The sequence below is a fragment of the Globicephala melas genome, chromosome 5 (assembly GCF_963455315.2).
Source record: "Globicephala melas chromosome 5, mGloMel1.2, whole genome shotgun sequence".
Lineage (NCBI taxonomy): Eukaryota > Metazoa > Chordata > Mammalia > Artiodactyla > Delphinidae > Globicephala > Globicephala melas.
Window position 1 is genome coordinate 129,785,775 of NC_083318.1, and position 19,100 is coordinate 129,804,874.

Below are 19,100 nucleotides of genomic sequence, written 5' to 3' on the forward strand. Positions count from 1 at the left end.
CCATAAAAAAATGCAGCTAGTTAAAACTCTTGTATTGAATTGAAAACATGATGTTTAAAAGTTTTAAGAAACATAATATTGTTTAATAAGAGTCTGCAAAGATACAATTTAGGTAACTACTAAATTATGTCCTGATGTACCTTATTAGCATTAGTTTTAAAAACATTAAAATGACACGTACAATTAAAAAAATAAAGTTTAGAATTAAAAAGTTCAGATATTAAAATTCAGTGAAATATTTAATGTATGAACTAAAATTCACAAGTATTTCCCCCCAAAATATATACCTCACAGTTCTCATTCTATTTAAGTCTTAAATAAAACTACCAAATGGTTACATCAAATGTCAGAATTGAAGTAACTCAAGGTCCATTCTTTCATCTTTACAGTAACTATGCTCTCATTGCTTGTTTTGAATTTATTGTTGAATACATGAATATGTAGTACCAGAAGGGTTAGAAACACTGAGCTTAAAGCTTGGGTGATCCTGAACTGTTAATCTTGGTATGTGTTTCAACGCTATAACTAAAAATTCTCCCAATTAACTTTCTTTTAAAAATACCATGTTTATCAAAGGATGAGTAATAGAAATGTAATAACTGAAAAATTTTGAACTGTGTGTGTGTAAAATGTAAAACTCAATCATAACTTGGAGTTACTAAACTAGAATTCAGATCTATAATATCTTTTTAGACAGTAGTCTTATTACTGACACTTAGAATTGTTGGCCTATGGTCATAGTAAATACAGATGACTTAGTTTTATTATTGTTTTAAGTATTCCACACTCAATGCACTCCCTTACTGACTGGCCTAGAAACGTGTTGTAGTTAAGGCAACTGATAACAGTCAATACTCATCAGAAGACAGTGAAAGCTAAGTGGGTAAACAGAGGAAGATTATGAAGGCAAATGTAGGAAGTATTTTTGTTTTGTTTTACTTTACTTTCTGTTGTTTTAATGAGGACAGTATTGAAGTATATTCTTAGACAAGGCTGAAACCTTTCTGCCCAGAAAATTTTTGCTTTTGGATGACCCATTTAAATTGGCCTTTTTAATAGAAATATATGGTTTTAAAGAAACATACTGTATAAAAGTTACATCAGATGCTTCTATTTTGAATCAACTTTTTATTCTGAATCAGTTAGAAAATGAATAAAAGTTTTGAGAGAGAAGAGTCTGGAATGGTAGGTTATAAAAATTTAGAATCATAAATTACAGGTAATTTAATTCTCTAATTACATATGACTTCATTTAGTATCTGATGGAGTAATAGGCATTCAAATTACTTGCAGAACAAAACAGAAAATCTGTAGCATGGTATACTGATTCTAATTAGGACAATTAAAATTCACTCTTCAGTCTTAGGGCCAACTAACATTTTTATTCGTAGGTTCAACTCATTTAAAAGTATTTTGAATCAATCCATAGATACCAAATAGACTTTCTTCAATTTCTGATATATGGGGCACACTTTTCAGCCATAGTGTAAAAACCATTTATAAGGTTTCTCAAACCATTTACAAGATTAATAATTTAAGAAAATCTGTCCCCACGAGACACAAGGGTACACTTCACCATCAATGTTTATGATCTCTGATTTATTTTAGGCACACGAAGGTAATATTTACAGTGTTCCTCAGTTTCATACTAACAATAAAATTACAATGTATTCTTCAACGTGACCTTCACTAAACAGCTCAAAAAATCAAACTTACTCTTCAGTGAGAAAAATATTTCTCTGCTCTGCATCATTAAATAATATACTTGAAGTTAAACTTAAGGTTAATACGCAATTATTTTAAATTGCTATTATAATTGATTCTGATTAAGTATTCCTACTTTAGCCATATGTTTAGATTTTTGGTCTAAACCTATACCTATACATCAAATATCTTAAAATGTCAATTTATGAAATCCCCAGATCTTTGAGCTTAGTGGGAGAGGTACTTCTAATATTAAAAAGTTCAATATATTCTACATAATAAACATATTTAAATACATATCCAAATATTTAATTATATTTAAAAGAAAAACTCATTTCTGACTCTGAATGTTAGTTCTTTTCCATGCTTTCAATTAATATCCTGCCCAGTCAATGTGTTGAAAAATTCTCAGTGAAGTGTATGTCACACCATTGCATTTCATTTCCTGATGTAATAATTCACCGTAGCCCTTAGCAGTCATCTTGTCTGGGTTATTGGGTTTGGTTGATTTTTATTCTCAGATGTGACATTTTGTTAACTAGAATCTGATAGAGAATTACGATACTAAAAACACAGTACATTTATAACTGCTGTCATTAAGTGGCTGATGGAGAGTTGAATTCCATAAGACTTCACTGATACTCATGTTTCCCTCTTACAAACTAAACATATATGTCCCCGCAAATTCAATATGCTGAAGTCCTAACCCTCAAGTGATGGTACTTGAAGGTGGAGGCTTTGCGAAGTTATTAGCCTTAGGTTAGGTCATAAACTTGAGTCCCTCATGATGGGATTAGTGCTTTTTACAAAAAGAGGAGGAGTCACAAGGTCTCTCTGCCCTCCCCAACCCATACCCTCTCTTGCTCTCTGTGCATGCACCAAGGAAAGGCTTGTGAAGACATAAGCAGGAAGGAAACCCTCACCACGGAATCTACAGCACCTTGACCTTGGACTTCCAGCTACTGGGACTGTAATAAGTGTCTGTTGTTTAAGCCACTTAGTTTATGATATTTTGTTATAGCAGCCTGAACAGACTAAGACATTCCAACCCACAAAAACCAGAGGTTGAAAACCACTAAACTCTATTCAAATTCTTCTTTTCCAAACAGATGTCTGATTTTTTCTGATTGTAAAATACATATTTGTTATTAAAATGAAGCTCTATCAAATTTCATAATAGAAACTGAAGACTCACATTACCTAAAGAAATTATACACTTTCTTTGCACCTATATTTTTATATCATATTCATACCATATACAGTTCCCACCACTTAATTTTATAAATATACAGCCATGTAAATATACATTATAATATATGCTGAAGCTATATAAATACATTATTTACCAAATTCACCTTTGGTGAATAGTCAGTTTCTATTTTTAATATTATGGTATTAGTTGACAACTGAAAAGTTGAGGCCAGAAGAAGAAAAGAATAGCTACATCCAGTTACATAGTCACTGAGGCTAGATACTTGTATCCTGACATTTAATATCACTGTATTGGCTCACTTTCCTCTTCAAGTTAAAGAAAGTTAAGGTTACAGACAGAGGAATTGAAGAAATTCCTCCTTTTCTCTATTTTTTTAATTTTCTAACCCAAAATAAAGTTGACCAAACCTGGTACATGCCTTGCGGCTTCACGTAATGTGGCTGTCACTGAACTTTTGCTAAGAAGTAAATTGTGGAGGGGGAGACTGCATAATACAGTTACCATTTGGGGTTTGTTTAGAGGATGCATGAAGAAAGTCTCAAGAGAAGATGGTATCCTGAACACAGTTTTCTGACACCATCTTCTCCCAAGTTGACATTAACTTCTCCCGAGGTGAAGCAGTGACTGGGGCAGGAAAGTAAAGCTCACTGAGGCACATGTGGAAGAATTCAGGTTCTGATGGGTGTTGGGAGAAGAGAGCAGGCTCAAGACTTTGTTATCTTCTGGGCTTAACTGGAGCCAATGAGACTAGCAGTTAATATGCCTGGGCAAGAATGAGAAATCAAAAGGTTCTGGAGAGAACAGTACTGATGGAAAATATCCAACCTTGCCAGAAGGGTGATACTTTACTGATTTCTTTTTCTAGAAATATCTACAGAATATTTTTGGCTGGGAAAACTGCAGAGCAGCCACCCAGATTGGCCAACAGTGTTCTACCATTTGTAACTGAGGAAACCTGAGAGTGTCAAAGAAAAACTATGTCCAATATCCTTCAAATTTGTTTGTTGTCACCAGCCAGCAGAAGCAGGTTCTAGTGGGCCTCTATTTGAGGGTTACATTTTTCATAACTTTTACCCTAGTACTGAGAAGTAAGCAAAAGAAAATAACAGTGGATCTTAAGAGGAACAAAGACCTTAGGAAGCAAAACATGAAGGACAGGTCACTTCATGTGCAATAGAAATGTTATATGACACAATGACACGTGAACAACAAAAAACCAAGGTGTCAGCATGGTCAGGTTTTAGCAAGAGTTCTTCCTGGCTTGTAGATGACTGCCTTCTTGCTGTGTGCTCATATGGACTCTCCTCAGCACCCATGCATGGAAAGCAGTTTCTCTCTTTTCTTCTCACAAGGCCACTAATGCTACTGAATTAGGACTTTACCCTTATGACTTCATTTAACCTAACGACCTCCTAAAAGCATACTCCAAACACAGTCACATTGGAGAGTAGCACTTCAACATGTGAATTTGGGGAGACACAATTCAATCTATAGCAGTATCCTTCATCCTTCAAGGTAAAGAGATATTCAAAGATTTAGAGACTACATCTTTAATACCCCATCTTAATACTTGGGAAAGGATTCTAACCAAGCCATAAAAGAATCAGAAGAGTCCATAAAATGGAGAAAGATCAAGAGGGGTGGAAACAGTGATCTGTAATAATAAATCTTATACTATACATAATTTAAATCTAATAGAAAATATTGTCACTATGTATTTACAAATATAAGTCACAAATAATTCTTTTGAAAGGAAAAAAAATGTTTCAAGGGAAAACCAGCTAAAAGTACTAAAATCATTAAGTCCTCAACAAGCTCAGTAAAATTCATATAAGTTTCTAAGGGAGGGAAGTAAAATCATTTTAAAGATCTCATTTAATGGGAAAGAGGTCTTAAAGTTGAGGAGATAATTTCAAATGTTGTTTGAGTTATTCCAAATTTTTCTGGACACATTTTGTAAAACCAATACAAGGTATAATTAACAAAATAAAAAATACAATTTACATAGCCCATGTCACATAGATATGGCTAGCAAGTGCCCTTCACATTACCTCATAGCAGTGCAGGAGATTTTGTTCTATTACAAAGCAGTTGAGAGTAAATGTCCCATTTAAGAACTAGTTCCTTCCTGTTTATCATGCCAAAAACTCTTGCCTGAAGACTATATCCCTCGTTTTCTCCAATTACTTGCCCCACCAAATATACAACCCTAGAACACTCTGATATTCTACTATTTATATCCCCTCAGACAACCTAAAATGTACAAATGATTATCTGTTTAAAAAAAAACTCAGTAAATCTCACTGATGTAAATGATACACACAAATTTCAGGTATAATAATTTCAAACATCCAAGATGCAAACCACTATGTTTTATTTTTAAAAAGAATAGAAAGGGATAAACTGAAAGTATGACTACAAAATACACTGTTATAAACTCAGTTAATAACGTAGATAATTTGCTCAAATATCAATATATAATCTAAAATAAAAATTGAGTTTCTAAGTATATTTGTGCTTTGTAAAGTCCACCTACCCAGCAAGAAAAAAAGAACCAAGGTAATAATTCTGAGGTCATACAGTAGAGAAAAAAATGATGGTTTGAAATGCACATTTAATGCTTGAAAATTAGACTTTTGTCCACATTTTTACTTGCCAATATTAAACAGAAATGGACATGAACAGTATGTGCTATGGACTAAATGGCATCTCTCCCAAGTTTATATGGTGAAGCCCTAACACCCAATGCGATGATATTTGGAGATAGGGGTCTTTGGGAGATGTGCGAGCTTAGACGAGGTCCTGAGGGCTGGGTCCTCATGATGGGATTAGTGCCCTTATAAGAAGAAACAAAACTTACATCCCCTTTCCCCCTTCTCCATCTCCATGCACATGCACTCAGCAGAAACCACAAGAGCACACAGCTAGAAGCCATCCATAAGCCAAAAAGAGCTTTCACCAGCACCCAACCATGCTGGCACTCTTATCTTGGACTTCTAGCTTCCAGGACTGTGAGAAAATAAATTTCTGTTTAAGCTACCCAGTCTATGGTATTTTGTTTTGGCAGCACTAGTGGCCTAAAAGAGCATTCAAATAGTTATTTATGTGATAGTAAAAGAGAGATCCAGCCCTTCTGCAGAACTTTTTACTGAGTACCAACAGATAAATTGTATGATATTGCATCAACATCTAACTGGGGACTGTAGTATAATATACGTCTAAAGCAATGGTTTTCAACTGGGGCAAATCTGCCTCCAGGGACATTTGGCATTGCCTGGAGGGTACTACTGACATCTAGAGGGGAGAAGTCAGGCATGCTGCTAAGTATCTGACATTGCACAGGACCAGTTATAAAGCACAATCTGACCCAAATGTCAACAGTGGTGTTGAGGAACCCTGCTCTGTAAGACAAAGAAGTAACCAAAGATCTTGCCTTTAAAAACATCTCTTTTGGAGTAACGTCATCATTGTGATGAAGCAAGTTTTTTTTGGTCTCTTCCCTTTAATCTACAGTCAGTAAAACACCCGAAACTCAAAACGTACCTCCGCCCAACAAAAACAGGAGGCCAGATAATTACACACAACTGTACACCTAAAGGTGGGTCGTCTGGAACACAGAGGTGGCGGGACCCAGGGAACAGTGGAGACGGTGCCTGAGCCCACAGCCCCAGAGAAGCTGGTAGCAGTAGAGGAGACAGGGGACAAGACTCCGTCCTCCTGGCCCCAGTGGTGCCAGTCACCACAGGTAACTGGGCAGTAGCAGCAAGGCTGGCACCCCATCCCTTTAGCCAGAGAAGTGCCCATGACTCTGGCCTCCCAACCCCCTGCCCACAGCGGCAGAGCCCCGAGCCTGACGATACCAGACATGACAGAGGCACCCATGTGATCTGGGCTCTTCCCCCAACTCACTCCTCCCCATGAGGCATCAGAGCCTGTGATTCAGACTCAACAGAAGAGCCCACCACCCCAGTGCCCCAGATACTGGCACCAGTAGCACCACAACAGCAAGGTAGCAATGCCCGCAGAGACGCAAATAATACTGAGGTCACTGGGTGACACTTCTGACAAACATGGTGGAGGGTTTAAGTACCCATTCTCAGATAACCAGAGGCAGCTCGGGTAACAGAAACCAAAGCAGCTTGTGCTCTAGTGCCGCTTACTGAAAAATAGGAAAGGCTTCTAATTTCTAACCTGTTGAATCATTAGAATCAATTATAAAAAAAAAACCAAAAACCAGCTTTACCTAAAGAAAGGTGTCTGCTACTACAGAAGCGCTGGCATGGAAAGAACTCAAGCTCCTTGAAGAACCACAGTAACACTGTATAACAAAAATCAAAGTGACAATTCTACAGAAACCAAACTTAAAGGCATGGAATACTGTAATCTAATTGATTGAATTCAGAATAGCTTTCAGGAAGAAACTCAATGAGCCACAAGAAAAAAACTCAGAAAGGCAGTTCAATGAGCTCAGGAAGAAAATTAAAGAGAAGGAATACTTTACTAAAGAGACTGAAACTCAGAAATAACCATATGAATTCTGGAGCAGAAGAATTCAATAACTGAGATGAAGAATGCATTAGAAAGTACTGGAAATAGAACAGGCCATCTGGAGGAGAGTAGTCACAAGCTTGAAGATAGATATCTAGAAATGATACAAGTAGAAGAGGAAAGAATTAAGTTTTTTTTAAATGAGCAAATTCTATAAGTGCTGACTCTATTAGGAAGGGAAAATATTAGGATAATGGGTATCCCAGAAGGAGAAGAAGAGATCAGAGTTTAAAGAAGTAATAGCTAAGGACTTTCCAAACGTGGTGAAGGAACTGAATGTACAAGCCCATGAAGCTAAGAGATCACCTAATTACCTCAGTGCAAAAAAGACCTTTTGCAAGACACTATATTAAAACTGTCAGAAGTCAATGACAAAGAATTTTAAAGGCAGTCAGGGAATAAAGGAAAAAAGGTTCCTTACAAAGGTACCCACATTAGGTTATCAGCAGACTTCTCAGCAGAAACTCCACAGGCTAGGAGGGAGTGGAATGACATACTCAATATTGAAAGATAAAAACTGTCAGCCAAGAACATTCTATCTAGAAAATTTATCATTCATTCAGATACAAAAGAGAATTAAAAGACCTTCCCAGACAAAAGCTGAGGGAGTTCACCACTAAACCTGTCTTGTAATAACTGTCAAAAGGAGCTCTTCTACCACAAACAAGATGACAAAACACACACAACTTTGAGTAAGGTGATAGAATCAGAAAACTGCAACTCTATCAGAATAGGCTTTTAATACTTTATTATAGCATAAATGTTAAAAGGGTGGAAAAAACATAGCTACTTTAATTTGGTAACAAACTCACAACATAAAAAAGGATAATTTGAGACAACAAAAGCAGAAAAGGGGAAGAGGAAAAGAATGGAACCTGCATAGGCAAATGAAGATGCTATTAGCAGAAAAAAGGACTGTTCTATCTATGAGACATTTTATACAAACCTCTTGGTAACTACAAAACATAAATCTAGAGCAGAGACATGAAACAAAAGAAAATGGAGAAAAACATCATAGAAAACCATCGAACTAAAATGCCCTACAGAAACACAAGGGAAACAAGAGCAATCAGAAAACAAAAGATAAATAGCAGTACTAAATCCTCATCAATAATCACCCTAAATGTAAATAAACTGAACTCATCAAAAGGGAGCGTCTGGATAGATTAAAAAACAAGATCCAAGTATATGCTGCCTCCAGGCAACATCTCAGCTCTAAAGACAAACATAGGCTCAAACTGAAAGGATCAAAGATGATACTCCAAGCAAATGGCAGCCAAAAGAAAGCAAGTATAGCCACACTCAGACAAAACAGACTTCAAGACAAAAAGGGTAATGAGAGAAAGATGGACAGTACATAATCATAAAGTACATAATTCATCAAGAAGATGTAACAGTTATTAATATATATGTACTTAACATGTGAGCATCAAAATATATAAAACAATTCTAAACAGACCTAAAGAGAGAAATTTACAACAATACAATAATAGGGGACTTTAAAATACCCCGCTCACATGAATAGATAGATCATCCAGTCAACAAGGAAACAACAGCCTTAAATGAAATGTTAGACTAATTGGATTTGATAGATTTGTACAGAATGTTCCATCCAAATGCAGCAGAATACACATTCTTCAACTATACGTGGAACCTTCAAGGAAAGACCGTATGTTCAGACACAGGTCAATAAATTTAGAATACTGAAATCATATTAAGCATCTTTTCCAATCATAATGCTATGAAACTAAAAATCAATTACAAGAAGAAATCTGGAAAAGTCACAAATAAGACTGAACAACATGCTACAACTATTGGGTCAATGAAGAAATCAAAGGATAAATTTAAAAAAAAAATACCTGAAGGCAAATGAAAATGAAAACAACATGCCAAAATCTATGAGATGCAAAAGTGGTACTAAGAGGGAAGTTTATAGCAAGACAGGCTTTCCTCAAGAAACAGGAAAAAACTCAAATAAACAATCTAATCTTATACCTAAAGGAAACAGAAAAAGAACAAATGAAGCCCCAAATCAGTGGAAGGAAGGAAGGAAACAGAGTGGAAATAAATGAAATAGAGACTAAAAAGACAATACAAAAGATTCAGACTAAGAGCTGGTTCTTTGAAAAACAAAATTTACAAGTCTAGATCCATTGAGAAAAAAGCAAGGCCCTGATAAATCCAATCAGAAAAGGAAAAATGATAACAGATACCACAGAAATACAGAGGACAACCAAGAATAAAAGGACACATTCTTCAAATCATACAACCAGTGCACAAGTTGAAACTGTAATCAGAAACCTCCCAGAAAACAAAAGCCCAGGACTATACAACTTCACACCTGAATTCTACCAAAGATTTAGATTTAATACTCATCCTTCTCAAACTCTTCCAAAACACTGAAGAGAAAGGAATGCATGCTAACTCATCTTACCAAATGATCAAAATCAGACACATAAAAAGAAAATTACAGGCCAATATCTCCAATGAACATAGATGTAAAAATCCTCAACAAATTAGCAAACCAAATACAATACATTAAAATGATTACACACAATGATCAAGTGGGATTTATTCCAGAAATGTAGTTTAACATCCACTAAAGACAACCAAAAAAACCCCAAAAATCTAATATGATACAGTACATTAACAAAAGGATAAAATATCATCATATCATCATATCATATCATCTCAATACATGCAGAAAAAGTATTTGACAAAATTCAATACACATTTATGATAAAAAACTTTCAATAAAGTGGTTATAGAAGAAAGATACTTCAACATAATCAAGGCCATACATGAGAAACCCACAGCTAACATTGCAGTCAATGGTGAAAAACTGAAAGCTATCCTTCTAAAATCAAGAATAAGTCAAGGATGCCTATTCTCACTAACTCTTATTCAACATATTATTGAATCTAGCCAGAGTGATTAGGCAAGACAAATAAAACACACCCAAACTAGAAAGGAAGAAGTGAAACTGTCACTATTTGTGTGTGACATAATTTTTTACATACAGAAAACCCTAAAGACTCCGCAAAAAAAGTTAGGAATAAACAAATACAGTAAGATTGTAGGGTACAAAAACATAAAAATCTGTTGTACTTGTGTGTGCTAACAATGAGCTAGCAGAAAGAAATTAACAATCCCATGGAAGATAACAAAAGAATACACCTAGGAATAAATTTAACCAAAGAGGTTAAAAGAAAGAAATTTAAGACACAAATGTAAACATATTCTGTGTTCATGAATTGGAAAAGTTAACATTGTTAAAATGTCCCTACAATCTGAAGCAATCTACAGAGTCAATGTGATCCCTATCAAAATCCCAAGACATTTCACAGAAATAAAACAAAAATTCTAAAATTAACATGGAACCAAAGAAGACCCCGAATAGCCATAGCAACCCTGAGAATAAAGAACAAAGCTTGAGTTATCACACTTCCTGATTTCAAACTACTGCAGCGCCATAGTAATCAAAACAGCATGGTGCTGGCAGAAAAACATACATAGATCAATGGAACAGAATTGAGAGCCCAGAAATAAATCCACCTGTATATGGATACAATTTATGATGAGCAGAGAATATACAATGGAGAAAAGATAGTCTCTTCAAATTGTACTAGGAAAAGTGAACAGCCATGTACAAAAAAAGAAACTAGACCACTATCTCACACCACACACAAAAATCAACTCACAGTGGATTAAAGACTTGAATGTAAGACCTGAAACCATAAAAATCCTAAAAGAAAACATAAGCAAAACACTGACATTAGTCATAGCAATATCTTTCCCTTGCCTGAGGAGACATATCTAGAAACAAGAGGATAAATAAGCAAATTGGACTACATCAAACTAAAAATCTCCTGCACAATAAAGGAAAATCGTCAAAATGAAACACAAGCTACTGAATGGGGGAAGATCTTTACAAATCATATATCCGATAAGGGGTTAATATCCAAAATACATAAAGAATGCATACAACTCAATATTATAAAACAGCCCAATTTAAAAATGGGCAGAGAAGCTGAATAGACATTTCTCCCAAAAAGATATACAGATGTCCAAATAGGCACATAAAAAGATGTTCAATATCACCAAATACTAGGGAAATGCAAATCAAAACCACAATGAGTTATTACCTCACACCTGTTAGAATGGTTATTATCAAAAAGGCAAGAAACAACATTGCTGGCCGGATGTGGAGAAAAGGGAATTCTCATACCTGTTGGTGGAAATGAAAGTGGGTGCAGCCATTATGGAAAACAGCATGGAGAGTCGACAAAAAGTTAACAGAACTACCGTATGCTCCAATTATCCCACTGAAAGCAGCTCTTCTGCCCCTCTCCTGTTTGCTCATTTCTGTTCCCCTCTCACTTTAAGAGAACCTTAGTATAGGAATGAGATCAGTAGGCAATTTAACCTAACTCCTGACTTATGCTCTCCTACATGCACACTATGCCTGTTGATTCTTTTTGTGGATAAAATGAAAAATGAAGCAGTTAAAAAATGAGTAGCTCTCTACCTGCCACAATCCTGCAGGCAGATCACACATCTGAAGACTGTCAGACAGTCTGCACGCAAGGGAGAATGATGCAGAATCCAACCTTCTGCCTCAACGATTCACCAAGATTCTTCCCCCTTTTTCCCCTTTAAAAACTGTCATGACTGAGCAGAATATTTGGAGTTGGTCTAAGGACAAGTAGTCCACCTTCTCCCCAGATTGCAGGCTTTCATGATTAAAGCACCTTTCCTTTCTATCGACCCTTGCCCCTTGGATTATCAGCTTTTGAGCGGCAAACAGCCAAACCTGGGTTTGGTAACACCACTTCTGGGTATTTATCCAAAGAATATGAAAACGCTAATTCGAAAAGATAAATTTACCCCTCTGTTCACTGCAGCACTATTCACAATAGCCAAGATATGGAAACAAACTAAGTGTCCATCAATGAACGAATGAGTAGAGAAGATATGGTATCTATACACAATGGAATACCACTCAGCCATAAAAAAAAAAGATGAAATCTTGCCATTTATGATAACATGGATGGACCTTAAGAGTGTATTATGCTAAGTAAAAAAAGTCAGATGGAGGGCTTCCCTGGTGGCGCAGTGGTTGGGAGTCCGCCTGCCGATGCAGGGGACATGGGCTCATGCCCCGGTCCGGGAGGATCCCACATGCCGCGGAGCGGCTGGGCCCGTGAGCCACGGCCGCTGAGCCTGCGCGTCCGGAGCCTGTGCTCCGCAACGGGAGAGGCCACAACAGTGAGAGGCCCGCGTACCGCAAAAAAAAAAAAAAAAAAAAAGTCAGATGGAGAATACAAATACCCTACGATTTCACTCATATGTGGAATATCAAAAAACTAAAACACACACAAGCACACACACACACAACCAAACAAAAACATACATAAATACAGAGTATTGGTTACCAGAGAGGAAGAAGCACTGGGAAAGGGCAAAATGAATAAAGGGATCAACTGTATGGTGACAGAGGGAAACCAAATTTCTGGTCTGGAGGATGCTGCAGTCTGTACAGAAGCAGAAATGTAATGTTGTCCACGTGAAACATAAAATGTTATACACCAATGTTACCTCAATAAAAAAAGTTTTAAGTGGTATAAAAACTTCTTTTGCCGCCAACCCCACACCGCACTAACTTTTTTAAACTGAAAATATCAAAGTGAGGCTAAATAAATTATATTAAAATAACTTTACTAAGTTGGATATAAATTCTTTATTGGTATAATTACCTCTAAATTTGATTTATAGTGTATATGTAGGTAAACTGCTTATGATAGCAGCAGTGGTTAAGAAATGAGAAACCCATAATAAAACTAAATTCTTACAGATTGTGATTATAGCAGGGTACAGGAAACTGGTTCCTAAAATGTTTTGAAATTCAAACTTTACCTATCTAAATTTGAAAATGTTAAATTTAATGTCTACTTTGTCAGAATGTCACAAGTCACTTATTATCAGAATCAGAAATACTAGGACCTAATTTTCAATGGATCTAAGTGGTTTATATTACTTTTATGTGATTGCCACCTTGTCCATGCTCCAAGTCCAGTTTTAATGATGACTTTCTTTTAACAGTGTTTCTTCTTCCTTAACTTCCTAAATCACCTATACACTTTTTTCTTTAGGTACAGTTTTCTTTAATGAAACAAACTATTTTCAAAAGTTAACACTCTCCTTTGTTGAACTATTTAAGATGACTATGCAAACTACATAGCACAAAATTAAAATGCTACCTTGATTGTTACCTGGAAATTTTAGAAGCTAATAAGTCAATTTGGGCAATTCAAGTTTAAAACAAAAACAAAAAACAAGCAAAAGAAAACACTTGCATCTCATTTTACTAGATCAACCAACAGAGGACTGTTTTGGACGCAGGGGCACTAAATTATCTTAATTATAGCTATGTAACATTGGCTCTGGAAGTAATCATTTTCTTTCTCATTTCATTCAACAAATGAATGTCTGATTTCTTGTATAGGCTAAGTTTTAGATCTGATCATAACTAATGTTGCAGGAAAAAAATGAACACTTCTTTCTGAGTTAATTATCCAAAATATGCATTTTCTGGCAAAGTGAATACATTTTCTGCTGTGTTAAAACTAATAATTCTAGGCATCCATTCATAAATATCTACATATGATTTTAGTCAACTCAAAGATAAAGCTTGATTACATAATACATACCTATACAGTTATATGTAGTCATGTTTTATGTAGTAAATTTCATATTATAAATAAATTACTTATTTATGAAAGGTTATTCCCAGTAATGTAAGACATGTTCCTTTTGTCTAATTCTATTACTATCTTAAGTAATACATATGGGTCAATGGGTGTCTAAAGTGACAATAATATGCTCATGGGACCAATAATCAGCATCAAACCCAGTCATGAAACAAAGTCTAAAGGTCAAGTTTCAGTAAAACTGTTGTCAGTTGTCAAGAGTCAATAAAATACTCTAAATTTGTATGCTCTCTCACTAATATGTTTTCAGAAAAGTTCTCAAAAGCTTGATGGTCTATAAAATCTGTTTTGTCATTTAATTTATTTAATAATTACATAATACATTGTTAATGTAGTCAAATATGAAATCATAGAGAACAGTATTGACTAGGGTTTGTTTTTTGATCTTGATAATGAGTCAGGGCCTCTTACTGTATAGTATGTCTTTATTTTATTGGTATTCTTAAGAATGATTAATTTTTTAAAATTTCTCATTACTTCCTCATTTTTGTTTTGGAGAACTCATTTTTTAATTTCTATCCAGATCAAATGTGTGCTATTCTTGTTACCTACCAAATGTGTTTTCATGTTATGAAAGTATGATTTAATACATTTATGATGTCACATCTAAAAAACACCCTGAAAACATGAACTATACATTTCATATTTTTGTATAATTTTTAGATAATTTGGGATTTATATAATATCTATATTAACAAAACATCTCATTAGCTTAATGCATTTTTGGTACCTTTATGTAAAAGTAAAATTTGCTTTTGTTAGCAAAGTTATTGAGTACTTTGCTTCATATTACATGATTGTGTCTCTAGGTATGGCAGTATGGAGTTAACTCTTGCACTTTACAAAATAAAGTGTGGCCTTAGCCTTCACGATTTTTGATAGGTACAACTGAAATGCCTAATCCTGGGTCAGTAATCTGTTTCTGGAATTATGTAAAGTTCAATATATATATATTATAAAACATTCTCTTTTTCAGACTGTCAAATCCATTACTGTAGGATTATAAAATTGATAATCAGATTGAATCACTAACAGTTTATAAATCACTAATAATTTTAGTGTTAATAAAATAAGTTGTAGGGTTTATAGCAAATAACCTTGCAAGGAAAATACACCCGTGGGCCAAATATTGTTCACACTTACCAGTTCTTCCTGAAGTTGGGAAATGAGTTCGTCCTTCTCTTTCAGCTGCAGCTTCAGCATTGAGCATTCATCTTTCATTATATCCTATAAGAACATCAAAGAGATGGCATAATACACTCAGACCTTTCACTTTGCTCTTGATAAGTTAGCTTCATGCAGTGGGAGATAATTGCATATGACTAAGAAAACTGAAATTTCCTCTACAGTCTGATATTTTTCATAATATACTCTATGTTGCAAAACAAACTAATGTATCCAAAGATACTATACTATATATGATATATACACATACATTTTTCCTGATAGCCTTTTGATTTCTCTTTGTTCATTTAGTTGTCTAAGACAGAAATCAGGGATTCATCCTAAATTCTGTCCTCCCATTCCTGTGCATACATAACCAGGGGAATAAAAAAATTATACTTCAAAAGAGATAGTTTACCTACCATTTATTCCTGTTATAATTAAATATTAATTCTCAAATGAATGGCCACGTTATAGTCTTTATTTTTAATGATATCTCTGTAACATTTGTCCCTTTCACTAGAGCTCTGTCTTTGGGTATTTAACCTTGTCACTCTGCATGAACATTCAGCTACAGTCCCCATGTACACAATACATCCACATCCATGACCTCTATTATTCTACACTGGAAACTCTCACCTAACCAATGCTTAATCTAGACTTATCTTCCAAGCTTCAACCCACAAAAAGAACTACTTCCTGAGCATACACTCAGCATTTTCCCATGGACACTCCAACTCAAACTTCATCTCAACACCTTTTCCTACTTCAAAAATCATTTCCAGTTATTTCTCTCATTATCTTATTTCCTAAAATAGCTAGAAAATCATCCCATACTCTCAGCTCACACTCACTCTGAACCCAATCTGGTACCCAATTCTTTGATCTGTTTCCTTGGTATTTCTTGAACTCACTCCTTTCTACTCCTCATGGACTTACTCTAGGTATCCATTGCTTCTTATCTGACTTACTGCAGTTAAGTCTCTGAACTGGTTCTATGTCTATCACCTTCCCTATCTGCCAGAGATATTTTCCTAACTGGGAATTAATTACATCATTTCTTAATGTAACAGCTAATCACTTTAGAGGAAAAGAAAGTCAAAACTCTTTAGCATAGCATATGGTGCCTTTCATTCTCAACTACTTGCATATTTCTGGAGTGGCAGTTTTTCATTTCCAACTTTCTTACAACCAGGGCTCATTCCTACAGAATCGAGCTGCAGAATGTTGTTTCATGTCTCCTTGTTTTACACATGCACATCTCTGGGTTACACTGCATCTCTCTATCTCCCACAATTTCTCATGATCTAGGAGGCATTTCAAGCATTATTCCTTATTCCAGCAGGGAGCCTTCCCTTGTTGGCTGAGTTATGTTTCCCTTGAGGGTGACGCCGTGCTCCATAGCGTCTAAATCATACATCATTTCATACGGTACTAATACTTCAAGTGCTGTTTGCTTGTTTCCTTCCCTCATTAGACTAGTTTCCCTAACCCACTTGAGCAGACAGACTATTTCATTAGCATATTACCAGCACCAAGCATTGTAACTGACACACAGAAGATGTTTAAATCCACGTTTACTTCCCATAACTTAGCAGATAAACAGTATAAGTAAGAGAATTCCCACTTTTTCTGAATCTGTTAACCTTACCTGAGCTGGCAAGGGAGAAAACAGCTAATGGATTAGAATAAACAGAGTATTTCTTTATTCTGGTTCTCATGGTGTTAATTTGTTTCTATTTTAAGCAATGTAGAACACATGATTCAAATTTACTAATATCGCCTTTCATGTGCTGACAGCCAGCTGATTGGGATATACTAATTATCTATTCCTTTTATTTCATAGTACTCCTGTTTCTTCCCTAAAACATGGGCTTTCATGGGTAGAGTTTATACACAACATTTTAATATTTATTTTCATAGATTCTAAATATTACATGTTACAATGTTAATGGTAAAAAAGCTTAGCTTGCTCCATAATGCAAAGAAAAAGTTTGCAGGCTTAAAAGGTAGGTAAGGGTTTCCCTGGTGGCGCAGTGGTTGAGAGTCCGCCTGCCGATGCAGGGGACACGGGTTCGTGTCCCAGTCTGGAAAGATCCCACATGCCGCGGAGCAGCTGGGCCCGTGAGCCATGGCTGCTGAGCCTGCGTGTCCGGAGCCTGCGCGTCCGGAGCCTGTGCTCCACAACGGGAGAGGCCACAACAGGGAGAGGCCCGCGTACCGCAAAAAAAAAAAAAAAAAAAAAAAAAAAAAAAATGTAGGTAAGAAAATCATCATGTCCCTTAGAATCAGAGACATCTAAGGTCAAATCCTTGGTACTACCATGAACCCTCTCTGTGGCTTTGTGCTAATTAACTTCTTTGAGGCCCATGGACTTTATCATGGAGGTTGATAACACCAGATTATAAACTATCTGATGACAAAAACTCTACTGTATTACTGCTTATATTCCCAGTCTTGCCTAATATCCCACTTAAGAAAAACTAACTCCCTTCATAAAATAAAATATTGTCATATTTTCTCTAGGAAACAAATATTGAGGTAGAGTTAAGAGTACAAAAGGTTTATAAAAGAATAAATCCATGTGAAAAGAAAAGAAGAATTAGAATTGGGCAGAGGGACATGGGCCATGATTCATACCTGACAAATCCTCTACCAGCGAAACGAGGAGCTCCAGCACCAAGACTGCCTAGGAGAGGAATCCCGGGCGGAGGGAAAGTGGGCAGGCTCTTGTACCACTCCCTGTTCAGTCATTGGCTGGGAGCTGACTCACGAACTAGATCTCAGCAGCTGTCATGTTATTCATTGTCTCACACTAACAAGCGATGAGCTTGACTTCAGCTGGAGACAGTGAGCTAACCATAGGACTTTCAGCTGGGCAGTGACTCCTTTATTGAAAGGGGATCTGAGCCTCAGCCAGAATCTACTCCAACTGTTTGTTATTGAATAATTAGCAGCAATACTTTTGTATATTAATTAATATTTTGTCAATGAATTCATTTAAAGTGAAGATTTACCTATATTGTGGCTAATAGGAATTGTAAAGAAACTTGGCTTTCCAAAATCATGCTCACTTTACTAAATTCTCTGATTTTTTTCCCTGGGAAGCTTTTTCAAGAAGTTTTTAATCTCACAGCTTTAAACCAGGTAGGTGCTAATATATCATTTGCACTTATTTATGGAATAACATATTAAGTATTCATTGTGTGTCATCAGAAGCAAATTTATAAAATCCTTCTCTATGAATGATTTTGCAAATGAATCATAGTTACCTAGAGTTTTGTTTTTAGTTGTTATATGTACATGTGGCAAAATTCATACAAGTATCTGTCTAACACACAAGATGAAAACCCTTAAACAATACTTACTAAAATGAAGGCTACTCTCAGATGAATCGATATTCGCTCAATATATTTGCAAAATTCTCGGACATATTTGATAGGATGATCTATTGAGTTAGAAATCCTATTGATGTGTAGAATTAACAGGATTTTAGTATCTTTGTTTTTAAAATAAGGTTATTCCATTAACCCTTAGGCTAATGTAAGCAATTTAACCTTGTACTTATTTAAATGCATATTACTTATGAAAATATATAATTGAATAATTATGGCATCCTGTTTCTCAGTCAAGTATAATTAATTCTAGGACTAAAATTCAATTCTATATTTCCTAATTTTTTTTTTTTTTTTTTGCGGCAC

The 19,100-nt window shown here is 35.5% G+C and overlaps 1 protein-coding gene across 8 annotated transcripts in view; it reads right to left on the bottom strand.

Moving 5' to 3' along the window:
- Nucleotides 1-19,100, bottom strand: part of CCSER1 (coiled-coil serine rich protein 1) — a 1,273,261-nt gene that overhangs the window by 664,288 nt on the left and 589,873 nt on the right. For all 8 annotated transcript variants that reach the window (XR_009564123.1, XM_030865665.2, XM_030865664.2 and 5 more), the window contains exon 8: nt 15,379-15,462. Coding sequence is in view for 7 of the 8 variants with exons in the window: in XM_030865665.2 (XP_030721525.1) it covers nt 15,379-15,462 (84 nt within the window). In the remaining variant the exon portion in view is untranslated. The remainder of the gene's footprint in view (nt 1-15,378; nt 15,463-19,100) is intronic.